Consider the following 16,935-nt stretch of genomic DNA (forward strand, 5'->3'; position numbering starts at 1 on the left):
CCTTTGATCTGCCTAGAGAGAACCCTCCCTGTGGTATATTTAATTTTTGTGACAAATAGAGTACTTTAAATAACTTTCATTGTTTAAGTTCCATAAAGGTTTGCATAACACCAAAAGATGAAATCTATGTTCCAGTGAAACAGCCCCTTGAATTATTTTCTATCATATTTCCTAAAACATATTTTTCACCAGTATTTCTAAATAAAAAAATTATCTCACACATTACAAGTTTCCATTTACATGATGTCCAAAAACAAGCAAAACTAACCAATAATAGTACATGTTAGAATAATGCTTACTTCTGATAAGAGGAGGAGGATTCAGGCTGGCAACAGGCATGAAGGAACCTGCTGGAAAAGCTCTAACTCCAGATCTTGTTTTATAGCTTGACATATATGACATGTTATCAAGAATTATTGGGCTATGCCATTAAGGTTAGTAGACTTCAAGCACTACAATGTTTGTTGAGGCATTTTATACCGCATTTTGAAAAGAAATAATATTAAATGATTTTCCTAATTGCCTCCTCAGCAAATATCTTAATGTAAAAAGGTTTAGGGTTCATACATTTACTAGGCAGCAAACTGTGGTTCTCAGTCCATTTGCCTCTTTTCTACATAGTTTTACTGGAACACAGCCATCGGCTGCTTTTGTGCCTTAGCTGCATGGGTGAGTAGTTAGAGATGGCAAGAAGTACAAAGCCCAAGATATTTACTATCTGATCCTTTAAGAAAAATTTTGCCAACCCTTGACTTAAATTTCACATAATAAATTGTCTTTTTTCTAGGAGAATTCAAATTAATCTCTTTCAGATACCAAAGTAACAAGAGGAAGATTCTTTAGACAGCTTAGTAAATCACTCAGTAAACTGCAACCAAGAATTGTACAAAACTCTAACATAGGGTGGCCACATTTTCTGCTTGAGTTACACTATGGGTTTAAGACACAGATCACAAACTGGCATTCTGTTTAGACTTACACAAAGTTAATTTTTTTTTTAGCTGATGCCAACATTTAAAAATAGGAGAGTGATTTTTTTTTTTCCAAAAACCAAGATTTTGCTTCTCATTAAAAAAATAAATGGAAGATCCAGCAACACTGGGACCATATTCCTACAAGGTAACAATGAGCTCAAGTGACTTCATCAACAGAGAGGCCAAGCATTACTGACACTCATTATCGCTTCGGCATCATTCATTTCTCTTACAGCACAGTTGAGAGGAAAATGAAATGCGGCTTCTAGTTGCACCTACATAAGGAGTAGGAAAGTGGAAGACAGACAGAGGCAGAGATTTCTTTAACTCTCAGCTCACTCATTATCTTAGCCACTCTTGGGCAAATGAGTTGAAACTTGAGGTTTAAGCAATGGCCTCTAGGGAAAATGGCAGAACAGAATGAGAGGAATCTGGCCCGAAGGCCCAAAAAGGGCAATGGTTTACGCCCCCAGACATCAAGAGGTGGGTGTCTTCCTCTATCTCCTACCTTGGGACAATTCTGCCTATTAAAAAGCTTTTTACTATTTTTTGCAACTTCTTGTGAGTCTATAATTATTTCAAAATAAAAATGTTTTCTGAAAAAGCTTTGTCTTACACTGACTAAAAATCTGTCCAGTTTCATAAAACAAGTTTAATCCTCTTCCATCAGAAAGTTCTGCCATTTTCTATAGCCAGAAGTCCCCAATCCCTGGGCCGCAGGCCGGCACTAGTCTGTGGCCAGTCAGGAAATGGGCCACACAGCAGCAGGCAAGAGAATTAGCACCTGAGCTCTGCCTCCTGTCAGATCCATGTGGCATCAGATTCTCACAGGAGCGCAAACCCTACTGTGAACAGCTCATGTGAGAGATCCAGGTTGCATGCTCCTAACTAACGCCTGATGATCTGAGATGGAACAGTTTCATCCTGAAACCATCCCCCTGACCTCCCCGATCCGTGGAAAAACTGTCTTCCATGAAACCAGTCCCTGGTGCCAAAGATGTCAGGGACCGCTTATCTAGAACTCCTGCCCAGATTCTCACCAAGAGTCTCCTTTCCCAAGGACTAGAAAAAGAACAATTATTATCACCACTCTTGCTGTATCATGAATTCATTCAATTAGCAAATATTTATTGAGCACCCACCATGAGTCAGATACTGTTCTAGATTCTAGGGGTACAACACTGAACTATGTTCTTGCCCTGGAGAACCTACACTAAGTTATTAGGTGGCCATATCATACTACCAATTTTATTACACTAAATTTAGTCCACTATATTCTCTCTTTTTTTTCTTTTTTGACAGGGTCTTGCTCTGCCACTGATGCTGAAGAGAAGTGATGCAATCACAACTCACTGCAACCTTGAACTCCCAGGCTGAAGAGATCCTCCTGCCTCAACCTCCCGAGTAGCAAGGACTACAGGCACACACAACCATGCCTGGCTAGTTTTTATTTTTTGTAGAAACGGGGTCTCACTATGTTGCCACGCTGGTCTTAAACTCCTGGCCTCAGGCAGTCTTTCCACCACAGCTTCTCGGAGTGCTGGGATTACAGGTGTGAGCCACCGTGTTCAGGCTCTAACTCTCCTTTATATCCACTGCCCAAATTATAAGCTTAAGCAAATGGGTATATGGATCCAATTTTCTTAATGCTAATCCTTCCTTCCTAAACACTGTATTTTTAGACTCTTCCCTTCTCTCTAGTCTGTCAAGAACTTCTGGAATAGCAGTTTCTTCTCCATCTTAACATATACTCTATCTCTTCTAGTTTCTTGTTGTCTGCAAACCTGATAAACCCATCCTTCGGTACAGTCATCCAAGCCAGTCATTAAAAGTTTCAACAGGACAGCACTGAGGTCCTAAGACCCCTGACATACATCTCTAGCATCTACCCTAAGAGACATGAGTCCATTATTTAATGCTCCTTGGCTTCCCTCTCTCAGTGAGCTATGAGTCCAACCATTTAATGCTCCTTGGCTTCCCTCTCTCAGTGAGCTATTTGCCCTATCCACAAGAATATCACTGGGTCTACATCAAACCCCTTGCTAAATTTCAGATACAGTATGCTCACCAATTTTCTCTAATCACCTAGTGGGCAAAAGAAGAATGTTCTTTTAATGGGAAGAGAACACATAAAAAGCAAGAAAAATGGAGTAAGGACAGGTCATTACATAGCTTCCAAAATAAACCAGAATTCTTGAATAAATGCTAGGTATACTTAAAAAAAAAAATTACTCTTTGGGGAGGTGAAAATCACATCACTGTTTATAAGAAATGTTCTCTTTCAGGCAAATGATTTAATCATATGAACTTTTATACACTATACCTTTGGCCACAGTATAGATGAACACAATTAGCAAATTGAATCTTTGGAACCTGTTTGCTATTGTTCAAGCTAAGCAACTTTTTTTTTTTTTTCAACTAAAAGCTTCTGCCTTTAATACACTCACTAGTGGTTATTAAAAAATGGAAATGTGTTTGAATTTCCAGAAGTATATTTGAACTCTGTAAAGTATACAGTTCTCATGAGGGAGTCTGATTGAAATCATACTTTCAAAAGCTATTATATGTGACTAAGGCATAAAGATGACACAAGTTAACATTCAGCACTTGGAAGTGAAATAAAAACAAAAAGATAATTCATGAATATGGTAATGACTGTTCTCTGGCACAAAATCTGAAAGCACTTTATGCATTTTAAGTGAACTTCAAATTTTAAGTAAACTTCCGGAGTATCATTGTCAAGTTTTAGAACTATCACCCAGCAAGTCATTTTACAGACACAATCTGGGATTTATGACAATTTGGCAAACACTACATTATAGTTGATTTTCTTCCCACTAAGGAGAAAAGTTTGCCCAACAACAGTACCAACAAGTTTATGTGAAGCATGTATAACTTGAAGAAAACAACCCATCAGCACTTCAGACCTATTCACATGACTAGAGAAGTGTCGTTATATGCTACAGGCATTAAAGCCAAGTCTTTACTCTCCATACATTTTGAACCCAGCAGATGTTAGATTTACCTTGAAAGCAACAAAGCAGGATTTACTGTAAAATACTCTAAGTTTGTTGCTCTTCAGTATACTCCCAAATTTCCCTGATGAGCTCAACTTTTACTTGCTAATACATGTCTTTTTTTTTTTTTTTTTTTTTTAAAAAGCAAACTGCAATAGTTTTATTTCAGTGCTAAGGTAATTAAAGCACAATACTTCACCATGTCTTCCAACATATATGAAAGTTGAAAGGTTTTTACTTTTTCAGTGAAGGTGGCTTCAACGTCACTGCTTATCAAGAGGGGACTTCCATCCTATCAAGCTGTGTTCTATTTGCTGTAATTCTCTGCCTGCTTTCTAGACTTAGAGTTTTGAGAATCAGAGAATATTCACTTCCAGGGCAATTCCCGACCCTCCACACTGCTTACCTGAATATATTTCCGCTGAGTTTCATCATTTAAAACATGTGCAACATGCTTGGAAAAAATCTTTTCTCTGCCAGTTCTAGCATGGATACCAACCATAGTGACGCCGATGGGCCAAGGCGCATTTCCAATGGCCATCTGAAGATAAGCATCATTTGCCTGAAAGGAAAGTGTAAGAAGGAATCAGAAAGGCAGAAATGCATTGGCTCAAATTCTTATTGAAAGTATTTCACAGCCCTTTATGATGTAATTTTCATCCACCTTTTGGGCACATCGAAAATATTACCATTACTGTTATTCTAACAAAACAGATTAAAATATAGGGTAACAGACTGCCCTGCCCCAGACCACCAATGTCCATGGAAAAACAGAAACCAAAGCTAGGTTGCGAGTAAAAAAAAAAGGCAAGCATTCCTTTGCAGCCTTTGTGTGCTGGAAATTAATACATCTCAGATCTGGAATTACCAAGTAGACACTTCGATGCACTGATGAAAATTCTAGTTTCGGTCTCCTTTAGACCCAGTCTTCTCCATAGGGGGTCACGTAGAAGACAGGGGCTAAGTAGTTTTTCATCATCCAACCCTATACAATATCCACTCCCTACACAGCATCGTGGCTCCCCGAAGGCAGTGGGGGCTCGGTATGTGGGGACCACCACACAGGGTCTATAACAGATGTGTAAACAGAGAGGAAACAGTGGCGCTCCAGTCGAATAGCTGAAGGATGAGATCGCTCCACTTTGCCCCCCACCTGCCAAGAACCTTTAAAGAAAAGCCCCAAAAAATGAAGATAGAAACCAATGAAGACAAATGGCTCTTTTTCCTAACCAAGCTGGCTAGCTGTGAGGAAGAACGAGAAAAACAGAAAGCAAATAAATTCTAAAAGACCTCCAGGTTTAAGAGAAGCTTATAAAGCCAGGCCTCAAGGAGATTTTAATTTAAAAAAATCAGACACCTATGAGATTGATAGGCAGAGTTGATATTTTTTTTAATCAGATACTACAGACAGGGTAGCTGGAAGATCATTTTCTACCCTAAAGATAAATTTGAACTTGCTCTGCTCAACAGATTTTATAAAGCTTAATTTTAAAAGGGCATATGTACATTTTAATCACTAATTTTCATGTGTATAAATTTTAACATTGGATCTTAACTGATAAAAATTTCAATATTTAGTTTCCCCCAAATTCCAAAGAAACTGTCTAAACAGGTTATTAAAGCTTCTTGGTTCTTTCTGTAGTTTGTATGAAATAAGCTTGCACTTGCACTCAGTTCTGATATGTGATCACAAGGAAAGGCAGTAAGAGGAGAGGCATCCATTCTAGCAGGCAGTGATGTGCATTCTTCCTGCAGTGACAGTGACCTTATCCATCCACGCCAGTGCAACCATCCTTAGTAAGAATCATGCAACTGACAGAAACTAAGAAGAAATTTATAACTGTAAGGCAAATATATTTTAAGAAAACTGGCTGTCTCTTAAAAAGAGTAAAATCACTGCAGGAACCTCAATAGACTAAGGCTCTAATCAAGTAAATCATCCGGTCACTCGGGAATGCCAGAAGTCCCTTGTTACGTGAGTATACAGATACAGCACTGAATAAGCAATGTCATTCCGAGTTCCCTACCGCTCCTGTCAGTGGGGTTGCTGCACTGAAATGCTCTACTCCTAGTGTCTTGGGAGGCACAGCCACAAGAAGCCTCCCTCAAACTCTGTCCTTTCCTCATCTCCACTACTGGTGCATTGGGCCCTTCTCTTCTTGTTCCCCTGTAGCAACTGATAGTCCTCCTCTCACCCCTTTCTAAACTCTACCTCAGGGAGCCCTGGACAACAGCACGCTTCCTCTCACCGCCACCTCCCAGAGCCCATTCTGGAGAATAGACACTGGGGCGAGGGAGGAGAGTCTTCCCCTGCACGGGTCTGCAGCACTGAAATGGGAGAGATGAGTCCTGGAAGCCTTGCTTGAACCATTTCCCCATAGAAACAATTACAAAGAGGGGTTAAATTCCACTGTACCATCAGTACAACACTTCAGCTATATTACAGATTCAAGGGGCTTTTATAACCATCCTGGGAAACTCATCTATACAACGTTGTTTTTACGGGAAAATCTGTTTCAAGACATAATCAGCCATTTACAAAACTTTGAAATTCAATCCCATTCATAAAATGAACACTGCCTATATACAGTTCATGCTCCGAAGAACCTTTAAGCCTACTTTAAAAATGACTAAGAGCATACAGATGAGGTCTGTATTTTCTTAGTCAGGTTTGTTATTCAATGCCTAACAGTAAAGCTGGCAAATACAATAGAAAATAAAATGCTTTTTACTACTAACTCATCACATATTTATTCTTAAATCTACTATGTAAAATCCTCCTGTCTCAAATGAACATTATATTATGTACATAACCTAGATATACTCTTAACAATTTCAAAGAACAGCATGGGAATGTACCTTCACATATTCTCTCTGCAACATGAATTTAATAATATCCGTTATTGATTCTTTAATATCAGCAGGAAGATTCTGAAACAAAAAATAAGAAGAAGAAATTTTGGAAGCTACTATGTATAGTGAAAAAACAGACTGCATTTATTCTAAATTTACACTGTATTTTTTAAGTCAGTTAAAGTATTTTCCAAGAAACCTCACCCTTTTCCGTAGCTTTCTGAAAAGTGGTCTGAGGTAGGACTCGGTCTGTTTCTGGGTCGCACTGTTCAGTTTACCCTGCACACTGCGTTTCACATAATCTTCTCTGCCATTCAATTCTTTAGCCCAAACGCCAAGAAGAAACTGTTGAAAGGACGGGTAAATTTAGACTACAATGCCACCCAGTGGTTCAGTAAATTTAAATGCTCTCTAGCACACAAAGACAGAATACAATCATCCTTAAAGTAAATGTCTTGACTAAAACGCCACCAAATAATATAGAATTAATAAGCTAGTTCTGCTTATTCGTCATGATAATGCTTTGAAGTAGTACCTTTGGCAAGTCACTAATTTCCCTAGTCTACATCTATTCCCAGCTCAAGGTAATATGCTTCCCTCAAAAAAGAACTATCAAGTTTCATAGTTAACTATTTGACAGGAAATAAACTTGTATTTGTATTTGTATTACATACATAAAATTCAACAAGTTACAAGTTACAAAAAAACTGGACTTTCTACATATGCTGTACAGACCACGATTAAGTTTAAAAACCACTCAAGCACCTGACTAAAGGAGAGGAAGGAGAAAGAGAAACAGAAATAAAGAAGCCAAGACCCAGCATTCCCACCCCTAGAGAACTACCTCATGCCCCTCGGGTTTAACTGTATAAAGGGCACCCTTTCTGGAAGTAGCAAGCAGAGAAGCCTGATGAGGATGTTTTCCTCTAGGCACATCATCTATGCATATCCTATAAAAGAAGAGGCCATCATTCAAAGAGGAAATTCTAGTTCATACTAGTTCCTACACCCTATCTAGTTCCATGCCATATCCTCAATATATTCAGAATCTTGATGACTAATATGTTGTATCTAAACTGTACATACAAGAAAAAGCATTCCTTGCATGCAAATCTCTTGGTCTGAACACAGTTTGTGAATAAACATTAAAATATCTGGGATTTGTTCACACTCTACCTAGACCACTGAAGAGAGAAATGTTGAGAAGAAAGTTGGAATCAGCAAGTCATAGCAAAAACAGGCAGTTATCTGTAGAAATGAACAAATGAACACTCTCTGAAAGGTTACAAAAAAAACTAAACAATTAGCTGGGCGTGGTGGTACATGCCCTACTACTCGGGAGGCTGATGAGCCCAGGATTTCAAGGTTACAGCGAGTTATGATGACACCACTGCACCCCAGCCTGGGCACCAGAGAAAGACCCTTTCGCAAAAAAAAAAAAAAAAAAAAAAAAAAGATAGAACCCTCTTCTTCCTTGGGTTATCTAAAAAAAATAAGAAAGTCAGCTGGACACTGTGGTTCACACCTGTAATCCCAGGACTTTGGGAGGCCAAGGCAGGGAGATCATTTGTGGTCAGGAGTTCAAGACCAGTCTGGCCAATAGGGTGAAACCCTGTCTCTACTGAAAAATTTATATATATATACATACAAAAATTAGTCAGGTGTGGTGGCATGCTATTCGGGAGGCTGAGGCAGGAGAATTGCTTGAATCCGGGAAGCAGTGGTTGCAGCAAGCCGAGATTGTGCCACTGCATTCCAGCCTGGGCAACACAGCAAGATTCTGTCTCAAGAAAAAAATAAGAAACTCTACCAACTTCTTATTAATTCTGCTGTTGTGATTCTTTTCTATGTATTTACATTAATGAGCCAGCTTTAAAAAACATGCCACAAGAAAAGTAGGCCAGGCACAGTGGCTCACACCTGTAATCCCAGCACTTTGGGAGGCTGAGGTAGGTGGATCTCCTGAGGTCAGGAGTTCAAGACCAGCCTGGCCAACATGGTGAAACCCCGTCTCTACTAGAAATACAAAAATTAGCCGAGCGTGGTGGTGCGCGCCTGTAATCCCAGCTACTCAGGCGAATGAGGCAGGAGAATCACTTGAACCTGGGAAGTGGAGGTTGCAGTGAGCTGAGATTACGCCATTGCACTCCAGCTTGGGAGACAAGAGCGAGACTCTGTTTTTTAAAAAAAAAAAAAAAAAAAAAAGCGCCACAAGTAAATATGCATTTTCTCTAACTGCTATATCTAGTGCATAGCGATATCATAAACATCATGTATGTGCGAGAAATGTGTATTGAGGTTTTCCCCTTCCAGCCTTTAACCCCTGGTAATCCAAAAATATAAGAATAGTTCATAAGGATCCAAGGCATCCTCCTCCCCTGGCCTAAGACACGCACCTTGAGGAATTTGGTGATGATGTCCATGTCTTTATGATCATCGCCTTTCCCTAAGGACTCTCCCAGCGCCTGAAGAAAAACAAACATGCTTCTGTTCATTAATACAGAGCAACAACTACACATATATATTACCAACACCAGTCTAAACATGGCTGTTGGTCACACATGCGGTTCAATTTTTACTTAAAAACCTGATGGAATTTCTAGATAAGAAATCAAAAACAAAAAACATGGATTTGCCACTTAAACTTGGAGAGCATGTTATCTTTTAATGAAAAGTCACAAGGTGGTAATGAATGTGAGATTTCTTTTTGGGTGGGGGAACAAAAATATTCTAAAATTAGATTGTGATGATGGTTGCACCATCATGTGAATACACTAAAAACCACTGATTTGTATATGTTACATTGGTCAATTGTATGGTATGTCAATATCTCAATAAAGCTGTTTTTTAAAAATAAATAAATAAATACACCAATGGGGGGAAAAAAGCACACAACTGGTTGCCCATACCAATTATTTTAGTAAAATTTAGGGACCATAGACAGGTATTGGAGGAAGGAGGAGATTAAAATGACATCTTCCTCAACTATGATCTCATTCAGAGGGACAGCTACACGTGCAAGAGCCAGGAATTAAAGGAAACATAAAAATAACAGTTTATGTTTCCTTAAGCATTAAGAACTTTAACCCATATTTATTTTACATGCTAGATATTTACATGATACAAAATTGCTTTTTAATTAAGATTATACATTAACACTCCACAAGCAGCACTGTGGCAAAAAAAAAATGGGACAGCAAGATATTGCCAAGTGTTGGCAGGGCTGGAAAGACACGAGGCCCTCACACTGCTGCGTGTAGACTAGGACAGCCATTCCAGAGAGCAACTTGGCAGTACTTAGCCAAGTTAAATATACATATATAAATCCCACAATCCCATTTTGTTAGGCCATGGTGGTTATGCACAAGACTGTTCATCAGAAAGCTGTCTGTGGTAGGAGGGAGCTGGGAACAATCTCGCTGTCCATCATTGCTGGAGAACAAAAAGTCAAATGCAGTGAATGGCATAACACATGGAATCCTATGTAGCAATTAAAAGCAAAGGATTCAATGCACATACAGCATCAAGGATGGCTCTTAAAAACATAGCGCTAAATGAAAGAAAGACAAGTAAAAAAAAGAATAAAGAATGTCCCACATAACATCATTTCTGTAAGTCAAAAATACATGCTCACAAAACACTGCAGGTCACAAGAGCACCAACAAACAGAAGGATGTGCATCCAACATATTAGAATGGGTTCCTTTTGAAGGCAGGAAGTAGGGGAATGTGAGTGGAGGATGAGAAAACGGGGAGTAAATAAATAAAAGCGGGGAGTAAATACACAAAGACCAAAGATGACAGTGTGCTATGCACTCTACAATCTGCCTGACTCAGCATCTGCTCCAGAGGAAAGAAGGGTGCCAGGATGTGCTGGGCTTGGTATAGAGATTACCTCTAACTCTTCAATTGTGGTGTTTTCCTCATGAACTTTCAGATCATTCTGTGTGTCTTCCTCTCCAGGCTCCTGACCACCGACGATTTCATTGAGGTACTGCTGATCAATCTTGTCCAAGGCTGCTTTCAAATCATTCCTCAACCCCTAAGAAAAGTAAAAAAGGAAGAACACCTGTTACGAAATTTCACTGTTGTTTCACCTTTGATTTTTCATTAATAACAGCAATTATTTCTCCCCCCACAAGAAGTTAAGAGCTCAGCAAAAGCAGGAACTCAAATTACATCAATTTATCACACAATTATCATTATTGTTCACTTAAAGTTAATTCTTATGGACATATTTACATTAAAACAAGGCATGAACAATGGCCAGTCTGTTGGTCAGAAAAAATATACACGTGAGTGACGAATCCAAATAAGAATCTTCATAAATGCTGTAATTTTCTAACGAGGCTTAGTGAAAGTGGTAGGTCTCCATTAGAGTCCCCAACCCATTTGCCCAGCTCATTTACAATGTCTAACCTCAACTACTGTGAACTCCCAAAACATTCAGAAATGTCAGTGTAATAAAATTAGTGCCTCATCTATATTCCAGGTTCTCAGCTATGTTTCTAGCAAACCAGCAAATGCGCATTTTATGCACGTATGGTTCACGACCATTTAATGAAAAACGGAAGCCTCATCTTCCTAAAAATGAATGAGAATCAGCTGCAAGATTTAAGAGTCAAGGAAACATGACCATGAGGCAGCTATAGGGTAATGGTTGAGAGTGAAGGTTATCTGGGTTCAAATCCTTGCCACATACTATTAAACAGCTCTTCAACAGCTTGCTTAACCCCTGCATGCCTCAGTAGCCTCACCTACAGAATAGGAGTAACGGCACCATCTACTATGTAATGAGGATGCTATTTTTTATTTCAATGAACAGTTACTATGTGATGAGGTTGTTCCAGAACCTCACAAACATCAACTCAAATAAGTAAACTAAGAAATGGACGATGTGCTTTGAACAGTTACTGGAGCACAGTGCACATTCAACCAATGTTAACTCCTAACGTTCTTAAACGGAAAGCATCCGATCATTGTCTACTGTCCCTTCATAAACACAGAAGAGAAACATTCAACTCAAAACACTAATAATTTCTCAAACACTGACTGATCACCTGCTGTGTATAAAGTATGATGCCAGGCGTTCCCAGAGGTCACCTTGTTGAATTCTCAGTGCATCCCGGTGAGCCAAGTATCACTGCCTCTGTTTTACCAATGAGGATTCTAAGGCTCAAGCAGATTAAAAGACTTGCCAATGGTCACATAATTGATTATTATAATCCAGGAATGGAATCCAGACCTTGTGCTCCTGTGCTTTCTCCTCAAAACCTCTAGATGCACGGCACGAGACTTGGCATGCAAAGGTAAAACAGCCTTTGCCCACCAGGAAGAGATAAATATGCACATAACTCTAATAATAGTAAAAAACAGTAAATACACTAACAAAGGTTTACTCATAGGCGCATGGAGAAGGAAGCAATTAATTCTGACTGGGATCAAAAATAGATTCCGAGAAAAGATGTGGGGTCATTGAATTGCATATGAAAGTATAAAAACAAGATTTCACCCAAAGCATACAAGGCAGAAACACAGCAAGCAAAGGAAAAATGATCATTATAGACACAGAGGACTGAAGGCAACTGCTAGTGTTGTGCGGCTGGAATGGCAATGCTGGGAAGTGAAGCAGGAAAGTGGTTTGGCAACAACGAAAGCAGTGAGACAGCCCAGGCTAGCAGACAGGGAGCAGGTCGGGGAGCGGGCCTGGCCAGCCCCAGCTATTCCCGCCATTCCAACTGAGATGCCAGGAAAGGGGCAAGATATCAGCTTAGAAGACCAGTCCAGGGGAGGCCTCAGATGACTTCAGCCACAGCCTTCATCTCACTGCAATCACAAGAAAGACCCCAAGCAAGATACTGCCCAATCCAGCCCAATCAAACCACAGAACTGGTAATTAAGACAATAAAAAATTATCTTAAGCTACCAGGTTTCAGGGTGGCTTGTTAGTCACCAAAAACAGATTCTGTAATAATAAATCCTTTACAATAAACAAACACTAGTAAGTTTTGGAGTAGTCTGTTACATAATCATAGATAACCACACCTGTTTCTCAATAATTCAGAAAGCAAGTAGATAAAGAGTTAGCAAGGCCACAGAAGACCTGAACAACACTATCATCATTGGCATTTGTAGAACTGTATCATGAAAGCAGAACAATACCCTTTTCAAGAGCCTGTGGAATAAACCATATGCTAAGCCATAAAACAAGATCAGAGCCTTAAATGTAAAAGCTAAAACTATAATATTAAGCTTCTAGAAGAAAATAAAGAATATCTATTTGAAACCTTGGGATAGGCAAAGATTTCTTAAGCAGGACACAAAAAGCAACGACCATAAAAGGAAAAATCAATAAATTGGACTTCATCAAAATATAAAACTTCTGGGCCGGGCACTTTGGGAGGCCAAGGCAGGAGGATCCCTTGAGTCCAGGAGTTCAAGATCAGCCTGGGCAACACGAGGAGGCCCCATCTCTACAAAAGTTAAAAAACCAGCTGGGCATGGTGGCGCACACCTGTGGTCTCAGGTCCTTGGAAGGCTGAGGTGGGAGATTGCTTAAGCCCAGGAGCTAGAGGCTGCAATGAGCCATGACCCTGCTGAACTCCAGCCTGGGTGAGAGTGAGACCCTGACTCAAAAAGCATGTGTGTGTGTACACACACACACAAACACACACACCCTTCTGTTCAGCAAAAGATTCAATTAAGAGAACAAGTAAGCCAGAAACTACAAAAAAATAGTCACGAAAAATATTTGTATATCTGACAAAGAACTTCTATCCAGAATATATAAAGAATTCCTATAATCCATTAACAAAAACACAAGTTTATTTTTAAAATGAACAAAAGGCGCTTGTAACCCCAGCTACTTGGGAGGCTGAGGTGGGAAGACTGCTTAAGCCCAGGAGGTTGCGGCTACCATGAGCCATGATTATGCCACTGCATTCCAGTGTAGGTGACAGAGTGAGACCCTGCCTCAAAAATAAATAAATAAGGGGAGACTTCAATAGACACTACACAAATGAAGACAAATCTATGAAAAGATGCTCCTCATCTTTAGTCATCAGGCAATGTGATTAAAGCCACAATGAGCTACTACCAGACACATAAGAGAATGGTTAAAATTAAAAAGACTAACAATACCACATGCTGGGGTTTGGAAATGACTGGCAATTCTTATGAAGTTAAGCATACATCTACTCTTACTATCCAGCAATTCTACTTCTAGGTATCGCCCCAAGAGATGTAACATATTTACCCAAGAAAAATAACAGAGTTCCAAAAAAAAGATTTGCATAAGAATAGTCTAGCAGTTTTATTCCTTTTTTTTTTTTTTTTTTTTTTTTTTGAGACGGCGTCTCACTCTGTCGCCAGGCTGGAGTGCAATGGCGCGATCTCAGCTCACTGCAACCGCCGCCTCATGGGTTCAAGTGATTCTCTGGCCTCAGCCTCCTGAGTAGCTGGGACTACAGGTACACGCCACCTCACCCAGATAATTTTTGTATTTTTAGTAGAGGCGGGGTTTCACCATGTTGGCTAGGATGGTCTCGACCTCTTGACCTTGTCATCCACCCACCTCGGCCTCCCACAGTGCTGGGATCATAGATGTGTGCCACCACGCCCAGTCAGCGGTTTTATTTCTAATAGCCCAAAGCTGGAAACAAAGTTTGATATATTCATACAACTGAGTATCACTGGAAAATGAAAAGGAAACTAGTGGTATCTGCAGTAACATGGATGAACCTAAAAACTGTTACGCTGAGCATAAGGGGCCAGACACACAATCTATGAGTCTATCTGTACGAAATATGAGAACAAGCAAAATTAATCCATGATGACAAAATTCAAATGGTGGCTGCCTAGGAGGGGGCGAGGAGAAATATAGGGATTGGCTGAGAAGGGGTACTGGGGAAATTTCCTTTTTTTTTTTCTCAACTTTTAAGTTCAGGAGTACAGGTGCAAGATGAACAGGTTTGTTACAGGGAAATGTGTGTCATGGTGGTTTACTGCACAGATCGTCCCATCACCCAGGTATTAAGCCCAGCATCCATTCGCTATTGTTCCTGATGCTCTCGGGGAAATTTCTTTGGTGACAAGAATGTTCTATTCCTTTATAAGGGCAGTGGTTATATGCTTGTATGGATTTGTCAAAACGCATTAAATGTTATACTTAAGGAATGTGCTTTTCAAAAAATTAATGAAAACTTCCATTCAGCAGCAATAATCTGCCCACTTTATTTTTCCATTGTTGCCTACAATAATGCAATTAGTCAAATTCTATTCTACTGAATGCAGTACAGTCATATTTTTCTAGCTTTGTTCTGTCCTCTTACCTTGTTAACTTCTGGTGTGAGGATCTCTATTTTCCTTAAACGCTGAAAAGCATCATAATCAGTTTCTCCAAATAGTCTGATTGGTTCTCCTCTTTCTCTCAATCTTCTGATTACCTACAAAGTGAAACAGATACCCAGTAAATTATTTAACTTTATTTATTTATTTATTTATTTATTTATTTATTTATTTATTTTTGAGACAGTCTCACTTTACCGCCCAGACTGGAGTGCAGTGGCGTAATCTTGGCTCACTGCAACCTTCACCTCTCCGGTTCAAGCAATTCTCCTGCCTCAGCCTCCCGAGTAGCTGGGACTACAGGCGCACGCCACCACACCCAGCTTATTTTTGTATTTTTAGTAGAAACGGGGTTTCAACATGTTGGCCAGGATGGTCTCAATCTCCTGCCCTTGTGATCCACCTGCCTCGGGCTCCCAAAGTGCTGGGATTACAGGCGTGTGCTACTGTATCCAGCTATTTAACTGTTGAGAGAGGAAAAAACTAAACATCTCGAAAACAATTTGTATATCACACCTTAAAAGCCAAGCCTGGTGTTTAACAAAGCTAATTATCCAAATACATGCTTCTGTATAAAGTATAAATTCCTTCAAATATTTTAAATCATTTCAATTAAGCTAAACAAAGATGTTTCCAAATCAAACAGAAAATCAAGTACTTTAGTTAAAAATCTATTTTGACTCAAAAGTCACTGTTATTAATTTTATCACCAAATAGCTCCTAAAAAGCAGTCTGACCTCTGACTCTACAGTTCAAGTCTAAAGAAAGCCCCTCATATAAACCACCTGCCCTAATATAAACCACCTCTTCCACTGCGAGATTAAAACAAAATTCTTTTTTGTAAGAAAAGGGGCATGTTTGTAGCCCTCAATTTACATCATTATAACTGTTCTTAGTCTTCTTTTAAAAACAATGGAAAGACAATAGTAATCCCTATGCCAGCATATTCTTGGTGATCAAACACTTGTTTTGAAATGTACATGCAAAAACTAAGCTGTTTATTCTTTAATTTTCCATGAACAGATATACTGTATTATCATCACACCTTAAGTAACCATAAAGTTAAAGTCGTTTAGCTCAGTGCTTCGATAGGACCAATCTGTGCAGCAGGACACACAGGAAAAACACTAAGATAGGACGGAATGGAAGCATTTATAGAGGAAGGAAAATCAAATCTGAAGCCAGGTGATAACTACCATAATGGAGAGTCCACATTGTAATACCACCATCAAACCAAAAACTTCTCCCTCAGAAAAGAGGGAGTTACAATCTGCATATGCAGGGCTTTTAAGATGCTGAAAACCTATTTCCAAACTTGGGTGATGGTTATATGAATATTTATTTTGTAATTATTCATAATTATTCATACATGTGTAATGTATATTGCCCTAATACGTTTCATATACTTTATATACATGCTATATGTCATTTTAAAAAGGAAGAAAGAAATAGAAAATGTAATAAAGATTAGTCCAAATTTTTTTTTAAAAAGCAGTAATAAGAAACACCAAGAGCTTTACCTGGGAGCATAAACAGCATCACACCCAATATCCATTGGGAGGGCTCTCACTGGATTCACAGAAGTTTGATATTAAAACAAATTTAACAGGTCATCTAGCACTATCTCCAATCAATGCAGAAACGACCTCACACTCTTGTCAGGTCCCTGTCTGACAAACGACAGGAATCACATTTCTTCGTGAAACATCCCATCCCACTATTTGGACAGATATGTTTTGCTTCTCA

General features: G+C 39.3%; 1 protein-coding gene across 1 annotated transcript in view; it reads right to left on the reverse strand.

The window, feature by feature from the left end:
- Positions 1–16,935, reverse strand: part of PRPF18 (pre-mRNA processing factor 18) — a 44,158-nt gene that overhangs the window by 10,130 nt on the left and 17,093 nt on the right. Inside the window, exons 4-9 of the mRNA XM_023223107.1 lie at positions 15,174–15,287; positions 10,739–10,885; positions 9,241–9,309; positions 7,049–7,189; positions 6,851–6,922; positions 4,398–4,553 (exon numbers count right to left, since the gene is read on the reverse strand). Of these exons, the coding sequence (XP_023078875.1) occupies positions 4,398–4,553; positions 6,851–6,922; positions 7,049–7,189; positions 9,241–9,309; positions 10,739–10,885; positions 15,174–15,287 (699 nt within the window). The remainder of the gene's footprint in view (positions 1–4,397; positions 4,554–6,850; positions 6,923–7,048; positions 7,190–9,240; positions 9,310–10,738; positions 10,886–15,173; positions 15,288–16,935) is intronic.

This window comes from Piliocolobus tephrosceles, chromosome 9 (genome assembly GCF_002776525.5).
Source record: "Piliocolobus tephrosceles isolate RC106 chromosome 9, ASM277652v3, whole genome shotgun sequence".
NCBI classification, from domain to species: Eukaryota; Metazoa; Chordata; class Mammalia; order Primates; family Cercopithecidae; genus Piliocolobus; species Piliocolobus tephrosceles.